Raw genomic sequence first — 25,727 nt, 5'->3', positions numbered from 1 at the left:
AGCATTGAGATATTTACATGCATATATATAATCAATTTGGTGTAACATGGAAAAAATAAGATTGTCCCAACCAAATGATGAGTGTGCGAGAGTACAGTAGCATCATTCTCACTTTAGGCATCAGTTAGCTCATTAGATTAGCTTTACCTTCATCATCAGAGTGTCTATGGCTAGAAGTGGCGTATGTGTGTGTACCTTGTTTCTGGAGTGGCTTCAGCTGTCTTTCAGCAGATCATACACAAGTGATGGAAGGACACATGGACTTTCATGCCTAAGTAAAACATGGTACCCTTGATTCAATACTATAGCAGCACACTTCGAGGACCCCAGGGCCCCCTAAAGTTGGAATACTGCAGCAATATTGCTGAAACTAGTATTTGATAAACCATCATTTTTCTTTAACCTGCCAACATCCTTTTACGTGATAGCCCTGTTGACAAAATCCAAAAGCTTCTGTTCATTTCCATCGTTGTTATACAAGGGTAATCACTAGGATCTCGACAACAATTATGTCGCAGCTGTATCAGCAATAAGTGTATAGATCAGTCCCCTATTCCATATTCCATAACTTGATCTGTTGTACATGGACCTGTTTTGGTCGTTCATCAACATCCAGCCTTCCTGCTAACTTGTATGATTTAGGTTTTCTATGACAACCGTTTCACACTGAGGCCTCTCAGGTTTCCACCAGTTTCCTCTTGTACATATGTCATGCTGTACATTGCTGCCCTATTTTGATGCTGTGTCCAGTATGACTGTCTGTCTGTGCTCACACAAGTCTCTAACAATTGTATATTATTACATGAATGAATTATGACAATAAAACATGTCTGTTTCTTTGCTTGTTGTGTCATTACTGCAAGCTATGAGCTGTATCTGAAGTGTTGGGAGTTTCGTGGTGAATTCACTGTGCCAGGATCTGCGTGCAGAGTAGCACAAGAAGATGAAATGTGTGGATGCTTGTACAGATACCATGCCACAGGTTAACACTGACTCCGAGCCCACTTTTCATGCTGAGCGCCATCCAGGGATTGAACCACCAACTTTCTGCTCTCCGGGCAGACACTCCCTAGACCCTTGAGGCGATCCTGACAATATACAACTTGCAGATCCACTTCTAAAAAGTTCAATGTGCAAACTTATGTCTGAAAGTAGTGGTGTAGCTTCTACTCATGGTCGTTTCAGTACATTGACAAGACGACGAAATATTTTTGTCATGATAATTTATTTGTGATGACTGGCATGAAGGTGGAGACACTTGATGTACAGGAATGTGACACACTACACACAAATCACTATATACATGCTATTTCCATTGTCTCCTTTTTGATACAAATGTCAAAATAAATTTGCAAAAAAATTGAAATGTACACAGTACAAAACATTGCATCCACTTTTTCATAAAGTTTGCAAATACAACGACCAGGCTGTATATGTGTATGTTTCTTAGCTAAACAGCTGCCGACACACAAACTACTGGCAGCAACAAGCACCTGCTACCATTTACAGGGACACTAACTGAAATGTCACCCCGGGTATCTCTGTTTATAAGAGTGCCAGTGGTCTACATCCTAATAGTATGGTTAAAATAAACCTGGTGCCTAGAAATCATTTTTATTTAAAACATTAAGACAGTTTATTGTATCGAGTATGTGACAAATGTACTTCTGCCATCTTCTGTATCTCCAGGGTAAACCAACACTTACCCCTGGACGCATCCCCGAGGTTCTCGCAAATCACAAAATACCTGCGCCTTGATTTCCTTCAGCCAAATTGACTGGCTAAGCTACTAGGTCTAATGTACCAATCAGAATGCGAGTTACAAACCAGCCTCAATGTGGGGTTGGTGATATCAACAACATAGTGGGCAGTCTCACTGATTACACTAGTGTTTGCAAGAAATTAAGAGCTGAAAAACTAACTGATACGCAAAAGAAAGCTCTCAAATATATTTGATGGAAAGGATGTCTTCATGTCCCTCAAAACTGTGGTTGTCTTTGGTGTCTAGGCAGTCTGAGTTGTCTCCCTTACCCATTTCCTTTTCTCAACGTTTGATTGGTTGGTAAAATGTTAATGGAAATCAAGGACAGGTATTCTTAGATTTCGAGAACAACAGGGATGCTAGTCCTGGAGAAACAGAGGATGTTCTCAACAGAAGCAGCACCTACAAACATATTATAAGTAAACACTGGAGTGTGAATGAGTGAGTTGTGTTTAATGCCGCTTTTAACAGTATTACAGTTATATCGCGGCATGTCAGCTTAATGTGGGAGGAAAGCCAGGAGTGATGCAGGTCTCAGACGTTTACCACTTCGGTGAAACCCACGAGCACGGGTATGATGCTGACAAACCTGGAAACATAATCGGGGCTAACCGGGATTTGAACACACAATCATAGGTTTCTGGCGTGCCCAAGGGACAAATCGCGGCGCCTTAGATGACTGGGCCACCCATGCCCCCCCAGTAAACACTGGAACCTGCATAATGCAGAGTGGAGTTCACAAGACAAACCTTGGGATTCAGAAACTGAAAAGAGCAGGATTATTCACTGAAAAGGTATGGGTGAAATGTTCACCTAGTTTGAAGATGGACTCCAGCTTATAGTTACCAGTAACAAGACAGTATAATGCACCTATACCCAAGTCAGGAGGTAAATACAAAAGCACATCATTGTGAAAATGCAAATGTGGCAGTTCTGACTTCAGTATGAACCCAAACGTTGTGTGCCGGTAACTGGTCCACAGGTCTCCTGGAGGAACACAGGTCTACATGTGCCTGCATCTTGGGTTACTGTATCTACATCAGCAATTTGACATCGGTATGTAACCATGGTAACAAATAATAAAGTCACAAACATGTAACATATTGAAATGATGAATATACAAATGTAAAAAATGTTAGTTAAAAAGGCAGTCAGATCATGAATCGGCCACTGGGTGACCACTGAGTGACACGGGTCATTGACAGTTCCGTCCAGCTGTCGTCATGGTTACTGAGATGACCCTTCTCCACTTATGTCAGCCAACATGGAAGAGTCACCATGCATCACCTTATTTACAATCATCCATACACAGGAATTTGTTTAAATTTGTCAAATATCACATTCTGTAGCAACCACAGAGGGTTTCAGCTTTCCTGTACCACTGTTCAGCCAGCTGACACTGACTGACACACAAGCCCACTGAGAGTGACATCATGGCCCTGCCTGATACACCTGGCTGGTACTATACTCCAGCAGTGATGGTGCAGTGATGGTGCAGTAACTAGAACTCTTCTTCATCCAGGAACTTGTCTACCTGCTACCTTGTCTACGTGACTGGCGTGAGGTTTGAGAAGACCTTTGAGGTAAAAGCTGCCTACCTCCATGCTCAACATGGTGAACTTTCTCAGTGTTGGTTTCATTCTCTCATCTACATCTCTCACCATCCAGCTCGGTGTAACCTCAATGACTGTCACACCTCCCAAGTCTGGAACTGTGAGTGCGACCATGTTGAGCAGTACTTCACTAAACAACACCCCACCCTACCCCATTGTCCCATCCCTGCTGTGACGTTCAGCATTCATGGTCGTCTCCTCCCATCCCCGGTGCGATGTACACCGTTCATAGTCATCTCCTCCCATCCCCGGTTTGGTGTACAGCGTTCATAGTCGTCTCCTCCCATCCCCGGTGCGATGTACAGCGTTCATAGTCGTCTCCTCCCATCCCCGGTGCGATGTACACCGTTCATAGTCGTCTCCTCCTATCCCCCCATCCCCGGTGCGATGTACACCGTTCATAGTCGTCTCCTCCTTTCCCCCCATTCCCTGGTGTGATGTACAGCCATCAAGGTTGTATCCCCCCATTCCCCGGTGTGATGTACAGCCATCAAGGTTGTATCCCCCAATTCCCTGGTGTGATGTACAGCCATCAAGGTCGTATACCCCCATTCCCTGGTGTGATGTACAGCCATCAAGGTCATCTCCTCACATCCATGCTTGTCTCCTCCCATGTTGCTGCAAGTGGAAGTAAAGCAAACAGAATACATTATACAGTTGCCCATCGGTTGTGTCAATCTATTGAGGAATCTAAAGTATATTACCTCCCCTTGGGGTAATCTAATGTGTATATCCCCCCAATTATTTGTATCTGTGGTGTATATGTGAGATGTATATCACCTACCCATGGTGTATATGTGAGATGTATATCACCTACCCATGGTGTATATGTGAGATGTATATCACCTACCCATGGTGTATATGTGAGATGTATATCACCTACCCATGGTGTATATGTGAGATGTATATCTCCTACCTGTGGTGTATATGTGAGATGTATATCACCTACCCATGGTGTATATGTGAGATGTATATCACCTACCCATGGTGTATATGTGAGATGTATATCACCTACCTGTGGTGTATATGTGAGATGTATATCTCCTACCCGTTGTGTATATGTGAGATGTATATCTCCTACCTGTGGTGTATATGTGAGATGTATATCACCTACCCATGGTGTATATGTGAGATGTATATCTCCTACCCATGGTGTATATGTGAGATGTATATCTCCTACCCATGGTGTATATGTGAGATGTATATCTCCTACCTGTGGTGTATATGTGAGATGTATATCACCTACCCATGGTGTATATGTGAGATGTATATCTCCTACCCATGGTGTATATGTGAGATGTATATCAACTACCCATGGTGTATATGTGAGATGTATATCTCCTACCTGTGGTGTATATGTGAGATGTATATCACCTACCCGTGGTGTATATGTGAGATGTATATCTCCTACCTGTGGTGTATATGTGAGATGTATATCTCCTACCTGTGGTGTATATGTGAGATGTATATCACCTACCCATGGTGTATATGTGAGATGTATATCTCCTACCTGTGGTGTATATGTGAGATGTATATCACCTACCCATGGTGTATATGTGAGATGTATATCACCTACCCATGGTGTATATGTGAGATGTATATCTCCTACCCATGGTGTATATGTGAGATGTATATCACCTACCCATGGTGTATATGTGAGATGTATATCTCCTACCCATGGTGTATATGTGAGATGTATATCTCCTACCCATGGTGTATATGTGAGATGTATATCTCCTACCTGTGGTGTATATGTGAGATGTATATCACCTACCCATGGTGTATATGTGAGATGTATATCTCCTACCCATGGTGTATATGTGAGATGTATATCAACTACCCATGGTGTATATGTGAGATGTATATCTCCTACCCATGGTGTATATGTGAGATGTATATCACCTACCCGTGGTGTATATGTGAGATGTATATCTCCTACCCGTGGTGTATATGTGAGATGTATATCACCTACCCGTGGTGTATATGTGAGATGTATATCTCCTACCTGTGGTGTATATGTGAGATGTATATCTCCTACCTGTGGTGTATATGTGAGATGTATATCACCTACCCATGGTGTATATGTGAGATGTATATCTCCTACCTGTGGTGTATATGTGAGATGTATATCACCTACCCATGGTGTATATGTGAGATGTATATCACCTACCCATGGTGTATATGTGAGATGTATATCTCCTACCCATGGTGTATATGTGAGATGTATATCACCTACCCATGGTGTAAATGTGAGATGTATATCTCCTACCTGTGGTGTATATGTGAGATGTATATCACCTACCCATGGTGTATATGTGAGATGTATATCACCTACCCATGGTGTATATGTGAGATGTATATCTCCTACCTGTGGTGTATATGTGAGATGTATATCACCTACCCATGGTGTATATGTGAGATGTATATCTCCTACCTGTGGTGTATATGTGAGATGTATATCACCTACCCATGGTGTATATGTGAGATGTATATCACCTACCCATGGTGTATATGTGAGATGTATATCGCCTACCCGTGGTGTATATGTGAGATGTATATCTCCTACCTGTGGAGTATATGTGCGATGTATATCACCTACCCATGGTGTATATGTGAGATGTATATCTCCTACCCGTGGTGTATTTGTGCGATGTATATCACCTACCCGTGGTGTATATGAGATGTATATCACCTACCCATGGTGTATATGTGAGATGTATATCTCCTACCCATGGTGTATATGTGAGATGTATATCTCCTACCCGTGGTGTATATGTGAGATGTATATCACCTACCCATGGTGTATATGTGAGATGTATATCTCCTACCCATGGTGTATATGTGAGATGTATATCTCCTACCCATGGTGTATATGTGAGATGTATATCACCTACCCATGGTGTATATGTGAGATGTATATCTCCTACCCATGGTGTATATGTGAGATTTGTATCACCTACCCGTGGTGTATATGTGTGATGTATATATCACCTACCCACAGTGTATATCTGAGATGTATATCACCTACCCATGGTGTATATGTGAGATGTATATCACCTACCCATGGTGTATATGTGAGATGTATATCGCCTACCCATGGTGTATATGTGAGATGTATATCACCTACCCATGGTGTATATGTGAGATGTATATCGCCTACCCGTGGTGTATATGTGAGATGTATATCTCCTACCTGTGGAGTATATGTGCGATGTATATCACCTACCCGTGGTGTATATGTGAGATGTATATCTCCTACCCGTGGTGTATTTGTGCGATGTATATCACCTACCCGTGGTGTATATGAGATGTATATCACCTACCCATGGTGTATATGTGAGATGTATATCTCCTACCCATGGTGTATATGTGAGATGTATATCTCCTACCCGTGGTGTATATGTGAGATGTATATCACCTACCCATGGTGTATAACTGAGATGTATATCACCTACCCGTGGTGTATAACTGAGATGTATATCACCTACCCGTGGTGTATATCCATGTATCTTCATCCTGTCAGTCTCATGACGAAGGATGTCCTCGTAATTATCCGCTGCTACCTTCTCTTCATTTAGTTCATCCTGGAGCCGATCTCTCGCTGACTCCTCACGATCTCGCCGAGCGGTTACCTGACAAATTACAAACATATCAGTTGTAACATAACGAGAGCTGTCATCTATTCACTGAACTATATAACTACATATCTCACATGTTCAGCAAGTATATAACTACATATCTCAACTGTTCAGCAAGTATATAACCACATATCTCACCTGTTCAGCAAGTATACAGTCGTGCCCCGCTTATACGGACTTCAGATATCCGGAAACCTCGGTTCCCGGACGATTTTCATTCAAAACGAAATAATTACTATATAAATTTACCCGTATATCCGGAAATTCAGTTTCCGGAACCGGACGGTCATTTTCATATACAAAACACTGAAATGCACTCAAAATTGTCTCACTTATCCGGACAGTACACTTCCGCTGGTGGTAATATCTTTGATTCGTGAGAAGTCAATTAACCAGTGACGCAGAGTTACGTTTGAGACGAGCTTGTTTATTGTACATGTAATCCCCTTCGATAAATATGGCGTCTGTGGAGGTCAGAGGTCAAAGTTGAACTTCATTACGTGTTGTTGTTGTTGTTGCATTAGGTGTTTAAGAGGTCGCCTTCTGCCTAGGCAATTTCGGCTGACCTGTCCCTCTTTGGGACTCCTGTGTGTGAGAAGGGTTCACATATCTATTGTGATTTCGGTGTTCACATAATTTCTGTTTTTGCATTGATATGATTTCTATTTTCTTATATTGATATGATTTCATTTTTATCATTGGCTGCTCTGTTTATATACGTTCGAGCAGCTGTCCATCTCTCAGAAATAGAGTTAGTTTGGCCTTCGCTATTGCATCTTTTGGCTTTAGGAGATCTATGACAGCTAGCAGATTCTTGTTTTAACCTAGCCCGGGCTGGGGCATGGTCTTGACATTCTAGTAACAGGTGGTCAATGGTTTCAAGATTGCCTGATTGCAAGATGAACAAACCTTGTCATAGTGCTTTTAGTGACCAAGTCAGAGGCGTGAGATAGCAGTTTCAATTTTCCTTTCATTTGAGTATCAGTTTGGCTTTTGTTGGACCTTGGGTTGAATTTTGTATTACGTATTACGAGGCATTGTTTTATATCTAGGGATTAAGATTACCTTGTGTATTTTCTCGTAAACTAAGCCGGAAACAGCAATCAGCTGTACACACGTTTTCTTGGAATCGACCGGTGATTCGGTAAAGACACACCCAATGATATAACTTTATAGGATTTTTAATGCAAGGATCGACAACAATTGTATCTGAAACTATTTTTTTTATCAGGAATAATATATTCCATTATTTTCTTAATTATATGCAGCCTTTACTAAACATATTTAAAATAATGATAACCCTAAGCGAAGCAGCTGATCGCTATTCTCGGGTATTATTTTTTAAATGGAACCAGTCTGACCAGTCACCGTCAAGGCTCACGCGCACGTGATCGCGTGATCGCGAGAATTTTATGTTGACATAGAATCGTCAAACAAAAACAAATATGACTTTTAACGAGTCAAAGTATGTCATTTATGATATATGTATCCATTCTCTGTCAACTAAAGTTCGTTTCAAGGCGTCAATAGCGGTATTCTGACCGTAGTTGCTGTTAATAACGATTTCGCCGAAATTAATAAAAACAATATGTATAAGGAATTTTGTCATGAGTTGCATAATTGAAGGGAAGTAACTCTTCCAGTAAGAAGCTGGTTTCAGTTATACGGAAATTCGTTTATACGGACGAATTGTGAAATGACGCAAGTGTCCGTATAAACGGGGCACGACTGTATAACTACATATCTCTCCTGTTAATCAAGTATATAACTACATATCTCTCCTGTTCAGCAAGTATATAACTACACATCTCACCTGTTCAGCAAGTATATAACTATATATCTCACCTGTTTAGCAAGTATATTACTACATATCTCACATGTTCAGCTTGTATATAACTACATATCTCACCTGTTCAGCATGTATATAACTACATATCTCACCTGTTCAGCATGTATATAACTACATATCTCACCTGTTCAGCAAGTATATAACTAAATATCTCACATGTTCAGCAAGTATATAACCTACATATCTCACCTGTTCAGCAAGTATATAACTACACATCTCACCTGTTCAGCAAGTATATAACTACATATCTCACCTGTTCAGCAAGTATATAACTACATATCTCACATGTTCAGCAAGTATATAACCTACATATCTCACATGTTCAGCAAGTATATAACTACATATCTCACCTGTTCAGCAAGGTTCAGCTTGAGCTCCTCCCGGGCTGCGTCCTTCTGCTCCAGGTCGCGCCGAGTCAGCTGACTGGCAATCTCCATCTCCCTCACTAACTGCTCCCGCTGCTCCAGGATCTCCTCCTCCCGTTGCTGGATCACCAACATCTTATCTGAAATCTGGTCCTGCCTGCTCGCCAACACCTGCACAAAGCAACATAACACCAGTGAACCACAACACACCAGCAAGGTACAGTACACGAACATCATGGCAAGACACAACACAAAAAGTCCAACTCACAGTCTTTTTAGTTGGCACAGAAGAATCATCCATTAATTATCAATCTAATCAAACCAAGAAAGTTTGTGTGCCCAGGTAGTGACACATCTCCACAATAACTGCATGCAGCTATCATCATGTAGCTATCACAAGCATACCCCAGGAAGTAATTGGATCTCTCCTCATTTGTGTCCCTTCTCCACAGCCACCAGCGCCAAATTCCTTCATGAGAAAGGGGCACCTACCCTACACCAAGTTGCCACACATTCCCAACACATCCCCGGCACGTCTCTCACCCCAAGTCGGCCCCAACCCTACCCTGAGCCCCCACAAGTCAGCACCTCACCCAACCCAACCCCAGCTTCCAGACTGTCGCCACCCCACTCCATCACCCACCTCCTGCATGAGCCTCTCTCTGGCCTGCTTCTCCTTCTCCCAGTCCGCCTCCCGTTTCTGCCACATCCGTGCTGCCTCATCCCTGCAACACAACTGACGCTCAGTCTCCGTCTCCTGAAGCAGCTTGCACAAATTATCTAAGTGCTATACTTATACATTAATGCGGGGTGGTCGGGTAGCATTGTGGTTAAAGCGTTCGATAAATAGGTGTAAAGATACCAGCAAATGAATAGCCATTAGACTCATACCCACATTAACACTACAGAACTCATCCACAGTTGTCTGAGGTACCTCGTGCCTTGTGGCATGCTATTATCCTGGGTTGGAATGCTAGATCCATCCCTGTTTATAATTCTTGTTTGTTGGTTTTCACCAAAGCCAAGCAGTAAACATCAAGACTGGGCTTTCTTCCCACATTAACATGGGGGTGGTCGGGTAGCCTAGTGGTTCACTCGTCACGCCAAAGACGATTCCCGACATGGGTACAATGTGTGAAGCCCATTTCTGGTGTCTCCCGCCGTGATATTGCTGATATTGTTGATATTGCTGGAATATTGCTAAAAGCGGCGTAAAACCAAACTCACTCACTCACTATACATTAATGCTCAGAACCCCATAAACGTATTACTAAAAGTTCCCAGGACTGACCAGGTAAATCACAGAACCTGATCACCCAATCCCATGTTCAGTCCACAACACAGGGGGACCTGCCCTAACCCAGAGTCCCCACAGGGCCAACATGAAACACTGGGGACCTGCTCCCTGGGGACTCCCAACATGACCAAAATATAGAACAGAACAGAGTCCTATGCAGCCCCTGGCAACCTGCAACTACATACAGAGTCTCCTATTTTCAGTGAATTTTAGTCTTAGTACATGGACAAGTAGCAGCAGGACTTTTCTAGACTGGGGCTTTGGACAGAAGGCAGAACTCACTGGTAGAGCATGTCCAGTTCCGCCTCTCTAGCCTTCTCCACTCTCAGCTGGTCCTCGATCACCTGAAACAACAAGTCAGCCAAATATATAAACTATATCATAAGATTTCAGATGCTGCCTTTGTGTATGTCTCTGATTTGTCATCTCCCAGTGGAATAGACTCTCATCATGGCAGGCAGTGATCAGAGTTGTTATCAATGGTGACAGTTATCACACACATCTCCTCTTGTGTACTCTATATTTGAGTACATGTGTACCTGTTTCATCCAGGAAGCATCAGCTTTGTCCTTCTCCTTTCGGGCCGTGTGGAGGACGAGGTCAGCCTCCTCCTTCTCTAGCAGAGCCTCCAGCAGCTTATGGTCCTGTTCCTGAACACACAAGAAACAGTCAGTCAGCACACAGTATGTTACACCCTGTGTTATATCCCTCCCTGTATGTTACACCTTGTGTTATATCCCAGTATGTTACACCCTGTGTTATATCCCTGTGTTATATCCCTGAATGTTACACCCTGTGTTATATCCCTGTATGTTACACCCTGTGTCATATCCCTATATGTTACACCCTGTGTTATATCCCTGTGTGTTACACCCTGTGTTATGTCCCTGTATGTTACACCCTGTGTCATATCCCTATATGTTACACCCTGTGTCATATCCCTGTATGTTACACCCTGTGTTATATCCCTGTGTGTTACACCCTGTGTTATATCCCTATATGTTACACCCCTTGTCATATCCCTGTATGTTACACCCTGTGTTAAAATCCCTGTATGTTACACCCTGTGTCATATCCCTGTATGTTACACCCTGTGTCATATCCCTATATGTTACACCCTGTGTTATATCCCTGTATGTTACACCCTGTGTCATATCCCTATATGTTACACCCTGTGTTATATCCCTGTGTGTTACACCCTGTGTCATATCCCTATATGTTACACCCTGTGTTATATCCCTGTATGTTACACCCTGTGTCATATCCCTGTATGTTACACCCTGTGTTATATCCCTGTATGTTACACCCTGTGTCATATCCCTATATGTTACACCCTGTGTTATATCCCTGTGTGTTACACCCTGTGTTATATCCCTGTATGTTACACCCTGTGTCATATCCCTATATGTTACACCCTGTGTTATATTCCTGTATGTTACACCCTGTGTCATATCCTTGTATGTTACACCCTGTATGTTACACCCTGTGTTATGTCCCTGTATGTTACACCCTGTGTCATATCCCTATATGTTACACCCTTTGTTATATCCCTGTATGTTACACCTTGTGTCATATCCCTGTATGTTACACCCTGTCATATCCCTGTATGTTACACCCTGTGTCATATCCCTGTATGTAACTCACCAGCTCCTCCTGTATCTGCCGTGACCGCCGCATCAGCTGGGCCTTGTGTTGCCGCAACAGGATTCGCCTGAAGCACACGACACACACGGTGCAAGAAATAACAACATTCTATTTCAGTGTTGCTACAGAGGTTAGTTATACTGTATATCTCTATGTGAATTTGCTGTCTTGTTTGTTATCACATGGTTATACAAAAACCAAAATACCAGCAAAACAGCATGAACCAGCCAGTGAACCCACCAGTGTGATCCATGTGAATCAACCAGTGTGAACCAGCATGTGATCAACCAGAGTGATCCAGCATGTGAACCCACCAGTGTGATCCAGCATGTGAATCAACCAGTGTGAACCAACAAGTGAACCCACCAGTGTGATCGAGCAAGTGAACCCAGCAAGTGAACCCACCAGTGTGATCCAGCAAGTCAACCCATCAGAGTGATCCAGCCAGTAAACCCACCAGTGTGATCCAGCATGTGAATCAACCAGCGTGAACCCACCAGTGTGATCCAGCAAGTGAACCCAGCAAGTGAACCCACCAGTGTGATCCAGCAAGTGAACCCAGCAAGTGAACCCACCAGAGTGATCCAGCAAGTCAACCCATCAGAGTGATCCAGCCAGTAAACCCACCAGTGTGATTCAGCAAGTGAACCCACCAGTGTGATCCAGCATGTGAACCCACCATCGGATCGAGCAAGTGAACCCAGCAAGTGAACCCACCAGTGTGATCCAGCAAGTCAACCCATCAGAGTGATCCAGCCAGTAAACCCACCAGTGTGATCCAGCATGTGAATCAACCAGCGTGAACCCACCAGTGTGATCCAGCATGTGAACCCAGCAAGTGAACCCTTCAGTGTGATCCAGCCAGTGAACCCACCAGTGTGATCCAGCATGTGAATCAACCAGTGTGAACCAGCAAGTGAACCCACCAGTGTGATCCAGCATGTGAATCAACCAGCGTGAACCAGCCAGTGTGATCCAGCAAGTGAACCCACCAGTGTGATCCAGCATGTGAATCAACCAGCGTGAACCAGCAAGTGAACCCACCAGTGTGATCCAGCATGTGAATCAACCAGCGTGAACCAGCAAGTGAACCCACCAGTGTGATCCAGCATGTGAATCAACCAGCGTGAACCAGCAAGTGAACCCACCAGTGTGATCCAGCATGTGAATCAACCAGCGTGAACCAGCAAGTGAACCCACCAGTGTGATCCAGCATGTGAATCAACCAGCGTGAACCAGCAAGTGAACCCACCAGTGTGATCCTGCATGTGAATCAACCAGCGTGAACCAGCAAGTGAACCCACCAGTGTGATCCAGCATGTGAATCAACCAGCGTGAACCAGCAAGTGAACCCACCAGTGTGATCCAGCATGTGAATCAACCAGCGTGAACCAGCAAGTGAACCCACCAGTGTGATCCAGCATGTGAATCAACCAGTGTGAACCAGCAAGTGAACCCACCAGTGTGATCCAGCATGTGAATCAACCAGCGTGAACCAGCAAGTGAACCCACCAGTGTGATCCAGCATGTGAATCAACCAGCGTGAACCAGCAAGTGAACCCACCAGTGTGATCCAGCATGTGAATCAACCAGCATGAACCAGCAAGTGAACCCACCAGTGTGATCCAGCATGTGAATCAACCAGCGTGAACCAGCAAGTGAACCCACCAGTGTGATCCAGCATGTGAATCAACCAGCGTGAACCAGCAAGTGAACCCACCAGTGTGATCCAGCATGTGAATCAACCAGCGTGAACCAGCAAGTGAACCCACCAGCCAGTAATCCAGCATGTGAACAACCAGTGTCAAGCAGCAAGTGAACCCACCAGTGTGATCCAGCAAGTGAACCCACCAGCGTGAACCAGCATGTGAATCAACCAGTGTGAAGCAGCAAGTTTACCCACCACTGTACCCACACACTGAACAAGCAAACCCAACGCAACCAGTTAGCTAAACTAGTGAACCTAACCACTGAACCAAACTGTTGAATCAAGTCAGTGAATGAGACAGTAACGCAGGACATGGATGGCGACTTACCCAAACTCCTGCTTCTTGCGAGCATCCTCTGTCCTCCTCCGAGTGTCCTCCAACTGCTCCAAATCCCACTGTTGTCGCTGAAGACTGTCTTGCTCCGACTTCAACATGGCTGTCTGTGGAGAGAACAGGCACACTTACATCTCTCTACACACACAGAATACATACAGCCTTCTTCATACCTTGACTGATAGATACTACCCCACTATCCTCAAACAATGTGACACAAGAGTGAATGAATGCCGTCAGCAATATAAAGCTATATCACAGCCGTATCAAGCACCCCCAGACACAAACCACACCCTCAAAACCATCCACCTCCAGACACAAGGCCCTCCCACATTATCAACCACCTCCCAGACACAAGTCGCAACCACAATATCATCCAACTCCCAGATACAAGTCGCAACCACAATATCATCCAACTCCCAGACACAAGTCGCAACCACATTATCATCCAACTCCCAGACACAAGTCACAACCACAATATCATCCAACTCCCAGACACAAGTCGCAACCACAATATCATCCAACTCCCAGATACAAGTCGCAACCACAATATCATCCAACTCCCAGACACAAGTCGCAACCACATTATCATCCAACTCCCAGACACAAGTCGCAACCACAATATCATCCAACTCCCAGACACAAGTCACAACCACATTATCATCCAACTCCCAGACACAAGTCGCAACCACAATATCATCCAACTCCCAGACACAAGTCGCAACCACAATATCATCCAACTCCCAGACACAAGTCACAACCACAATATCATCCAACTCCCAGACACAAGCCCCAACCACAATATCATCCAACTCCCAGACACAAGTCGCAACCACAATATCATCCAACTCCCAGACACAAGTTGCAACCACAATATCATCCACCTCCAAACACAAGCCCTTCCCACTTTATCATCCATATCCCAGACACAAGCCCCTCAAACTATATCATCCGACTCCAGAAACAAACCCCTCCCACATTATCATCAACCTACTGAAACAATCTCACCTCCCACCTCCCAGACACAAGCCCCAACCACAATATCATCCACCTCCCAGACACAAGGCCCTGCCACATTATCACCCACCTCCCAGACACAAGTCGCAACTACATTCTCATCCACCTCATAACACAAGCCCCTCCCACATTATCACCCACCTCCCAGACACAAGTTGCAACCACAATATCATCCAACTCCCAGACACAAGTCACAACCACATTATCATCCAACTCCCAGACACAAGTCGCAACCACAATATCATCCAACTCCCAGACACAAGTCGCAACCACAATATCATCCAACTCCCAGACACAAGTCACAACCACAATATCATTCAACTCCCAGACACAAGTCACAACCACAATATCATCCAACTCCCAGACACAAGCCCCAACCACAATATCATCCACCTCCCTGACACAAGCCCCTCCCACTTTATCATCCACCTCCCTGACACAAGCCCCAACCACAATATCATCCACCTCCCTGACACAAGCCCCTCCCACTTTATCATCCACCTCCCTGACACAAGCCCCAACCACAATATCATCCACCTCCAAGACACAAGCCCCTCCCACTTTATCACCCACCTTAGGACACAAGCCCCAACCACATTATATTTCACCTCACTGACACAAGCCCTCCCACATTTTCATCCACCTCCCTGACACAAGCCCCTCCCACTTTATTATCCACCTCCCTGACACAAGCCCCTTCCACTTTATCATCCACCTCCCAAACACAAGCCCCAACCACATTATCATCCACCTCCCTGACGCAAGCCCCTCCCACTTTATCATCCACCTCCCTGACACAAGCCCCTCCCCTACTCACCTCTTCCTCCCTCTTCCTCAGCTCCATCATCTGCTCCTTCAGGACGTCCTTCAACCTCTTCTCCTCCACCAGCTTCTCCTCGGCACGTCGTTTCTCTGCTTCCACAGCAGCCTGTCTTTCTAGCTCCATTTCCTCCTCATACTCCTCCTTCTCTCGCCGAGCACTCTCCATCCTCTGTCAACAGCCAGCCAGCCAGTGTAACTCACAGTACTCACCACAGCTCTTGCACCAAGCCATACAATAAATACAGAGTTCTGTGATACAGTTTGTATGTCACTTTATACAAATAACTACAGCCATATTTGCCACATTCCCACAACATATAAGACAGTAGCATATCACTTTAAGACTTTAAGTCTAGGATTATTTGACTGCAGACAGTTCAGGATAGTTAAAAAGATGTGTTATTGCTTAAAATGTAATTTCCGTAGTTGACGCAATAAGCACCAAGGGTGCTCTCAACATTAGCAATAGGGGGCTCTTATTAGAACTATAATTTTGGTGAGAAAAAAATACAGAGTTGAATGATGTAAATTTCGCGGTTTATGCTAACAGACTGAAATGATACAAAAGAAAAGTCTGTGCATATTATACATGACAGATATATTTTGCAGAATTTAAAAACCCATAATTAAGGGTGCACATAACACTTGAGTGCGTATTATACACAAATAAATAAGTCTTGTGTACATTGATCAATCTGAAAGGTTGCTAATTGGGATTGTTCACTAGCCAATATATTAGCAAATATTGCTGTGGGCGCATATTAGAGCGGGGCGCTTACCATGTCGAATACGGTAACACATAAAAGCACAGGCCTGTACTGTGAGAACCTGTCAGTCTAATCTTGCAGGGGCAGTCTACACATGTTACAGTCAGTGTCTAAATTCAGTCAGTTTGCAAATTGCCTAAAAATGTTATCATTATTACAACTTTGACTGAAATTTCTTGGACTTACTTTACATGCAGATTGATCGAATTCAATTATTGTTATTTACAAATTGATTGAATTACACACTGACTTTAACAGTTCACAAAAGTGATCTAAGGGCTAAGACAATCATAACTCCCATACTCTTACGACAATTGTAGCTCTAAGAAATGAAGCCTAGATCACCACTGTTTCCCTGACTATGACTTTGATGCTGTAGATGACCCTGAAGAAGGGTGACCGGCTGACTGACCCACCTCTCTCTGCTCCTTGACCTGGTCCGGCCACGAGCTGACCACATGCTCCTGCAGCAGGTTCTCCTCCACCTGAACAAACAAAACAACATCTTACCTAGAGACCCCAACCTTGTCCATTTACTTGTCTTCTCATTTAAACATGCACCTGTCAATGTCCTTGGTTATCCAGGTATGAAACATGACATTAGCAGAAACATCCTGGATTCATTTGCTATCAAACCTTCATTATGAGTCGGGTTCGAAAAACACAACGCTTTCAAATTCAAAATACGCTCTTCTTTATTGAATGAAATGATCAACTTGACTTTAGTGTGTATTTTCAAATACATCTGTCTTGTAGCGTAAGGACTTCCCTACTCCTGTCTTAGTAGTTTGTTTGTTGTATAACCATTGATAACGCCACACTCAACATTTCAGCTCTATGACATCATTTCCCTCCTCCGGCCTAAATATTCTGGATTTTAATTTCACTGAATATATCAAAGGGTGGCTTGGCTGCTGCTGACATTTTCAATAAGAAGCATTTAGATGGAGCCGGTTTTATCACAATAATCATTTCCATAACCAGCGTCCAAAATAACTGCCTGCCTGCTTGCCCGTGGCTGGTAACTTTTCTGGCTGGCTGCATGAAATTTTCCTTTATCTACCCGACATTCTGGCAGATAATTTTAAGACTACTTATGTATTCAGTTTTATCATAACTCCTCGTACATTCTCAAGTAATTGTTAGCATTATTTCAACATGAAATTTCTGCATGAAATTTTCCTTTATCTACCCGACATTCTGGCAGATAATTTTAAGGCTACTTATGTATTCAGTATTATCATAACTCCTCGTACATTCTCAAGTAATTGTTAGCATTATTTCAACGGAATCAAGACATTATTTGTCTATTATTTTTAACAATTTTTCAATGTTTATAATGTCTAAATGTGGCAGGTAACTTTGAAGATGGGCAGGCAACATTTGGGAGTCAGCTGACCAACTGTTTTGTTGGGTTTTAAAATTGTTTCAATCACTGTCTGTAACAAAACTAAGGTGGTTGATGGGCTCTAGATATATATCATAACAGATTGGTTGGTTGGTTGGTTTGTTGTTTAACGCCGCACTCAGCAATATTCCATCTATATGACGGCGGTCTGTAAATAATCGAGTCTGAACCAGAAAATCCAGTGATTGACATCATGAGCATCGATCCATGCAATTGGGACTGATAACATGCATCAACCATGTCAGCGAGCCTGACCACCCGATCCCGTTAGTCGCCTTTTACGACAAGCATAGTCGCCTTTTATGGCAAGCATGGGTCATAAAAGATTGGACATATAAAACACTGGATAACTGAGGAGGACCTGTTTCAAACACGTGTTAGCTCACCTTCCTAATGTCAGGGTTGTTCTGCCTCCAGTGTTCGTACAGCTTCTCCTCTGCCACCTGCACAGAACACCACATCATCATGTTTGTGTATCAACCCAGTTGTAGTGAGTCTTACAACAGGGGTACTAGCCCAAAATACCCCCTGGACCCTCCTTCTGGATCCATCTATGGTATTATGAGGTATCATGGATAAATCTGTCCTCAATGAATTAAGTCCCAAGTCTTGGCAACATTTCATAAGGGACAGATAATCTGTCATTCTGATTTGCGAGTAGGTTACATTACATCATTTGGCATGAAATCTTGAAACATGTGGAGAAAAAGTTCAGCCATATTAAAAGAAAATGTCTTACAATTTTTCTTTTTTCCTCACGAGCACTCTTCAGTCCATCTGCTCGACTCCTCATGTCCTCCATACGACTGTAGTTATCTTGCGAATACCCCCGCAGCTCGGCCTGAAGTAGCAGAGAAACAGACTGAGTGTATGAGTGAAAGTGTATGAGTGAGTGTATGAGTGAGACAGTGCATGAGTGAGACAGTGCATGAGTGAGTGCATGAGTGAGACAGTGCATGAGTGACAGCGCATGAGTGAGTGCATAAGTGAGACAGTGCATGAGTGAGAGAGTGCATGAGAGAGAGTCCATGAGAGAGTGCATGCGTGAGAGCACCGAAGTGAGAGAGAGTGCCAAAGTGAGAGTGCATGAGTGAGTGCATGAGTGAGACAGTGCATGAGAGAGACAGTGCATGAGAGAGAGTCCATGAGAGAGAGTCCATGAGTGAGAGTCCATGAGTGAGTGCATGCGTGAGAGTGCCGAAGTGAGAGAGAGTGCCAAAGTGAGAGTGCATGAGAAAGAGAGCGTGAGAGACAGAATGTATGAGTGAGAGAGTGCATGAGTGAGAGAGTACCGAAGTGAGAGAGAGTGCTGAAGTGAGAGTGCATGAGAGAGAGAATGTATATGTGAAAGTCCATGAGAGAGTGCATGAGTGAGAGAGTGCATGAGAGCTGTCTTTACAAGGCTTTTTTCAGTCATTCCTGAGGTAGCAGTCAAACAACAAGCATCATCTCTATTCTATGACGATAAACATCCTGGATCTATTCGCTACCATAGCTTCATTTGGGAAGTGACACCTTCCATCTCCACTTCTCTTATCACTAACTTCCAATAGTATATCTCTCACACAACACTTTTTCTTCTCATCAGCTGGACCAATCACAGCTACCTTTCTGCTTTTGTAAGCAGTGAAGGCATAATGCAGGATCAGTAATAAAATGTGTATTTTTATATACCCAGCAATTTTTTGGCATATTGTGAATCAAAATGAAGGTAAGGCGGTGACTGGCTTGTGAAGTTTTATCCTAATTGAGTGTATATAAATCAACTGGATAATCGGGGATGAGCTGAGCTGTTTCTAAAACTGATCGAGAACCTGAGTGAGGGAGTGAGTTGGGTTTTACTGCTGCTAAAAATAATATCATGGCAACAGACAAAACACACTGTATCCAGGTCTAGCGTGACAAGGGATCAATCTCATTAGAATCAGATCTCTAAGTTCTCGCTGCCGCTAAACAAAGATCTGAGGACATGGAGGGTCATGTCAGAACAACCTTTCGCAGCTTTGACCGACCACTGAAATGACTAACAGGCTGCATGATCAGAAAACACTTTCCAACTGTCACTTTCACGATCTGGTAAGCGACGCTCTGATTGGTCTGATGACCTGATGAAAGGTTGTTCTGACGTGAGACATAATGGGATGTCCTCCAATCTCATTATAATCAGACCTTGTCCAATCTCATTAAAATCAGATCTTAGTTCTCGCTACCGCTAAACAAAGATCTGAGGACATCCCATTACAGGTCATGTCAGACTGACCTTGCGCGAACTTTGACCGACCAATAGAATTACCAATCAGAAGGCAGCTTTCTCGTGCTTTACGGCACTAATTTCAAATTGGTGACTACGCTTCGAAACATATTTGGACAAATTCTCGATTACAAATTTGAAACCTAAACAAAAGAACATTCTGGAATGGCAAAAGGATGGCCTAGATTGTATGGATACAGTCGTTAAAACAGTAACTATCGTTCGGAATACCCCGTGTTAAAGTTTTCGAGGTTGTATGATTAGAAATCACATTCCGACTGTCACATTCATGATCTGGTAAGCGAAACTCTAATTGGTTGGATGAAAGGTCGTTCTGACATGACCCCTTATTGGATGTCTTCAGATCTTTGTTTAGCGGTAGCGAGAACTAAGATCTGATTTTAATGAGATTGGATGTCTTCAGATCTGTGTTTAGCGGTAGCGAGAACTAAGATCTGATTTTAATGAGATTGGACAAGGGATTGACTTAACAACTTGACTACCTGCTGCTCATGGAGATCCAGAAGTGATTCAGTCCCAGATCATGTACATGTAATACAGCAGTAAGACCCTTCACCAGGGTGTGGCACTGACAAATCAGCAGTGTTCAACATCATGGGAGCTGCACATGCTGTTGCCACCAACATACCCAAGGCTAAAAAAAACAGTCTTGGTTCTCAGGCACCAAACGCATCATCATAAACTTTGCCACACATTTCGTTTTTATTTCCATTTAAAAAAAATATATAGTCCAACAGTAGTCAAATACTATATTCCAGTATTTTACTCATCAAGGAATACATTTCTGTAGGGAGGCCCCCTTCTCGGGTTGATGGTACACAACTGTTTATTGGTTACATACTAGTTTGAACAACAACAAAAAAAGAAAAAAAAGGACACCGCCCGCCCGCACTATATTTTAAAAAACAATTGCCTGTGAACCAATTCTTTTATTTTTTTAAGCCCAATTATTAACTTTTACACTTAGGTTATGACAAAATAACATCACATTCAGAATTAATCTTAAACATTGGATCAGGAATTACAATAAGAGCGAATCAACACCGCATTTAACAGTATTCCAGTTACATCACAGCGTTCTTGCCACAGTAACACAAACATGGGTTGTCCCAATAAGACAGCAATCATGGCAATTAAGATTCAGTGATGAGAATGTTTTTTAAAAGACAATTAAAGTTAGACAGGAGGTTTATATGAATTCGTTTGTTTGTTTGTTGTTTAATGCCGCATTCAGCAATATTCCAGCTATATGATGGTGGTCTGTAAATAATCGAGTCTGGACCAGACAATCCAGTGATTGATGTCATGAGTATATTGTTATGGTTTGACGAAAAAGTGACCCTTGTCATGAAATCCCTTATTGCCATATTGGAATAAATGCTTATCTTGCTTTACCTCAAACTGGAGATTCTCTTGGTGTATGAGCTCAGCTAGTTTGGATCGGCGCCGCTTCAAGCTGAGAGCTTTGATATCCTTCTCTGTCCGTGACTTGTAGGCGTCCATGCTGCAAACAGGGATAGGATGACCACTTTACATACAGAATTTCATAGCAGATAATCTGGCATTGAACTCATAGCTAAAGCAGGTGCCCAAAGCGGGTGCTGATTTATATCCAGTGGGAAAATTCAGATGGCACTAAATAATCGAGTCTGGACCAGACAATCCAGTTTGACATCATGAGCATCGATCCACACAATTGGGATACAATGACATGCATCAACCAAGTCAGCAAACTTGATTCGCTGATTCCGTTAGTCGTCTCTTACAACAAGCATAGTCGCCTTTTACGACAGGCATGGGTTACTGACGACCTATTCTACCCCGGATCTTCACTGGTGTGAACTCATCAGTCACCTCTTACGACAATTCAGCCAAAATGTAACTCTGGAATTCAAGCCCAGTTCTGCAAGGGTGGATGCTGGACTTTTATTGTCAGTTAATGCACTTGCCTCAGGAAGATGGGCACCGCTAAGGGAGTCAACTGTGCATAGTGACTTGTGATACTTTCAACCACACAGTCACCTGTGGCCCCTGGATTCACAATAACTCCTATAACATTTGAGTGAGATGGGATTTTACCCTGCTCTGAACAGTATTCCAGTTATATCATGGCGTGTCAGATTAATGCGGGATGAAAGCCTGAAGTGATGCAGGTCTCAGACATTTACCGCTTTGGTGAAAACCACGAGCACAGGTATGGTGCTGACAAACCTAGAAACATAATCAGGGTGAACCGGGATTCCAACCCACAATCAAAGGTTTCTGGCAAGCCCAAGGGACGCAACACTGCACAACTCCCCTATAACATTTGAATGCAGTATAAGCACTGGTAAGCAATATCAATCAGTTTTTACATTTCTTTAGAAATATTCCTGCTATTGGGAAACACCAAGATTTGCCTTAACACATAATATCCAAGTTGGAATTGAACCTGGGTCTTGGCGTGACGAGCCAATGTACAACCACTGAGCTACCCCGCCCTGAAGACGTCTAGTTATGTACCACCTGTCTTGAAATGACTGATCAGACATCCATGTCTTCTTCTTGGAGGCATCGATGTCCATCTTGTTGAAGTGGTCAGATGTTTCAGACCACTTCTGTCTGAAATCTGTCTCATGATTCCGACGACTTACAATCGCCTGCTCGTAGATATTGCGCCGGCTTGTCCAGTAGCCAGGGATTGTTGGTAATGCCATATTAAAAATCTGAAATTTGTTAGAAAATAAAATCACAATGAATCTATAAATAGACAAGTCATGCGTGATAATATGATGAACTGCCCACGAACATTGTGCATGTCTTATGCCTGAATGAAATTTCCCGAGCCTTTATTAATTTTTTTAACAATATGACTATGAGGCTATCAGTCCATGACACAAGTATGAGTAGTTCGTCCTGAAAATGCATGCTGTCACATGTGTACATCAACTTTGGGACATTATGAATTGTATTGAGCTTTCTGTTGTTATTTGAGTGAAAACATATGTTCAGAGACATTCTCATGATAACTGATTTCTATACTAATTCCCTTTTGCCAGAAATCTAAGGTGAAATTTGCACAGAAATATATCTTGATATATTTTGACTTGTCTTGAGTCAGGGCTTGACTAATATGCTGGCAACAAAACAAGAGGTTGGGAAATTTTATTATTTTATATTTCTACTGGCCCAGATATTCAATCTGTGGATTACTGGATGCGAGTGATAACGGCTTACTGTCAATAAACATGATTAACTAGTTACTTCTTTTGAAATATTATCTGTAAATAATACCTTAAAATAATAAAAACATTTTCAACTATGGTAACTAGTGCATATCATATATCATATGCTCAGACTTGGCTAGTAGATTCTTTACATATACAGTACTGGATAGTGTGACTTGTGCCTATGAATGTCAATCCCGGGAAGTGGAAGCTTAGTTGCTGTGAAGTTCATAAAAGGCAACCTTATGCCATTGAGCTGGTGCATAACAAGAAAACACAGCTAGATTTGGCCATTATGTTAAATATCTCACTTCAGAGGTGGGATATAGGCCCATTTAAATCGCTCATTTTGTCTTACTGTATTTTTTTTTTATAATACTCGTGAGCAAATCTCTCAATTCAGTCTATCTTATTGTTATCAATTACTAGGGCTGTACCGATTCACTCGTGTGTTCGGTGAATCGAACCGTAACCATTCATGAATTGAATTCATTATTCTTGGCCACTAGAATCGAATATTTATGAATATGCTATCGTGTATATTTACATACCCTGTACCTAAAAATATCCATAACATATTATATGCATAGATTTCTTTCAATGACAACACTCTAATCATATTTAATTTGATAGTATTGTTTTCACTGGTCATTGTCGCATTTGAGCAGGTACTAGTACCTGGATAAGTGCAGTAAATAAATGTATAATTTATTGATAATAAACAAACCATGTCAATAAATATTATTGTTTCACTGAATATAAAAAATAAGACATAAACTGCTGACTTGTTATTGTAATTGTGAATTAATATTCGTATTTGTTACCCTGTATTCGTGATATGAATCATATTCGCCTCATTGTGTATTCGTTGCAGCCCTATGTGTGGTTTGTTTACAGACCATGCGTGACTGAGAATGAATAGAAACACTAGGGCAGTTTTCAGAATATAAAAACGGTTCCATGTCATTTAGAAACAATTAAAACAATATCGATCTCACAGCACTGACATTTCTTGAAACCTTACAAGACTGATCATGTTCTCAAACTATCCCCCAATCCCTAAGGCAAATATATCACACTTTGCAACGGTACTTACATTTTTTTATTTACTGCCACGTAATTAGATATTCCAAGGATATATAACTTGTACTTAAACTTCCCTCACTTAACGCCCGAATATCGTGACATTATAATATTTTGGAGCATAAATTTCGTTTCGAATGACAACAACTAATTCATGGCGGTCGTGCGACGCATGCGCATATGTACTTCAAACAGTATTATTTGACAGACAAAATTCGGTTCGATTCAGGGTCGTATTCTACGAAGCAATCAAAATGCATTAAGGCTAAGTCCGGTGATGGACTTGGAATGGACGAAAATAAAACCACACGTAAGGACTTGTCTGGTTGTAGTAATATTGGAAAACGACTGCTGACGTAGATTTGCGTAAAGAGACATGATATGTATGTTTGGGGCGTTTTTTAGTTTTTGTACATTTTTTTAAAACTACATAAGTCCTATGAATTTTATTATTTAATTTATTTGTCATTTAGTCATTCAAATTTGAAAAAAAACAGGCTCAAACTTCCGATTCCGATGGGTCAATCAGAGTTTTCAAATCACAATAAACACCTGTGATTGAAGCAGCTGATTTGACGGCGTATATCAACGGGGTACCTAATATTGATAGAAATGTACTTTCTCAGTCATAATCCGCATCCACTTAGGGAATGAATGTAATGTGCTGTCAATAAAACGCGTTTTAATTCTATCATAAAATATCAAAATAAAACGCCAAACTCGTCGGGGTGAACGAAAATATTGGTGAAACGGCATTGGTTGCGTCCAACAGAGCTCCAGATAAGCTTTTGGTATTGCGGGTATTTTACCCATGCATTTTAAAATCATTGGGTATTCAAATTTCTGTTACCCACTAGTTTTAACACATGTGGGTATTTAAGTTAAATATTTAAAAACTCTATAGATCTAGTCCCTGCAAACTGCCGCGTGTGGGTTCGAGAC

The 25,727-nt window shown here is 42.4% G+C and overlaps 1 protein-coding gene across 2 annotated transcripts; it reads right to left on the bottom strand.

Annotated features, from left to right (window-relative positions):
• Window positions 1–1,291: 1,291 nt before the first annotated feature.
• Window positions 1,292–24,945, bottom strand: LOC139456563 (trichoplein keratin filament-binding protein-like). Of its 2 annotated transcripts, none has more exons than XM_071238346.1 (15): window positions 24,799–24,945; window positions 22,999–23,201; window positions 21,892–22,000; window positions 18,964–19,065; window positions 18,611–18,667; window positions 17,233–17,301; window positions 16,045–16,218; window positions 14,205–14,317; window positions 12,169–12,235; window positions 11,064–11,174; window positions 10,807–10,868; window positions 9,871–9,952; window positions 9,213–9,398; window positions 6,864–7,007; window positions 1,292–3,993 (listed from the first exon to the last, which is right to left on the bottom strand). In XM_071238346.1, exons 2-15 carry the CDS (start codon window positions 23,190–23,192, stop codon window positions 3,964–3,966), a joined length of 1,500 nt encoding a protein of 499 aa, XP_071094447.1. In that variant the 5' UTR covers window positions 23,193–23,201; window positions 24,799–24,945; the 3' UTR covers window positions 1,292–3,963. The 2 variants fall into 2 exon arrangements, with proteins under 2 accessions (XP_071094447.1, XP_071094449.1); XM_071238348.1 differs by having other exon boundaries at window positions 23,002–23,201.
• Window positions 24,946–25,727: the final 782 nt, after the last annotated feature.

Source organism: Haliotis cracherodii, unplaced genomic scaffold (assembly GCF_022045235.1).
Source record: "Haliotis cracherodii isolate W230 unplaced genomic scaffold, xgHalCrac1.p SCAF_11, whole genome shotgun sequence".
Classification (NCBI taxonomy): Eukaryota; Metazoa; Mollusca; class Gastropoda; order Lepetellida; family Haliotidae; genus Haliotis; species Haliotis cracherodii.
Note: the sequence above shows the minus strand (reverse complement) of the source record. Positions and strands in the feature narration are given on the sequence as shown.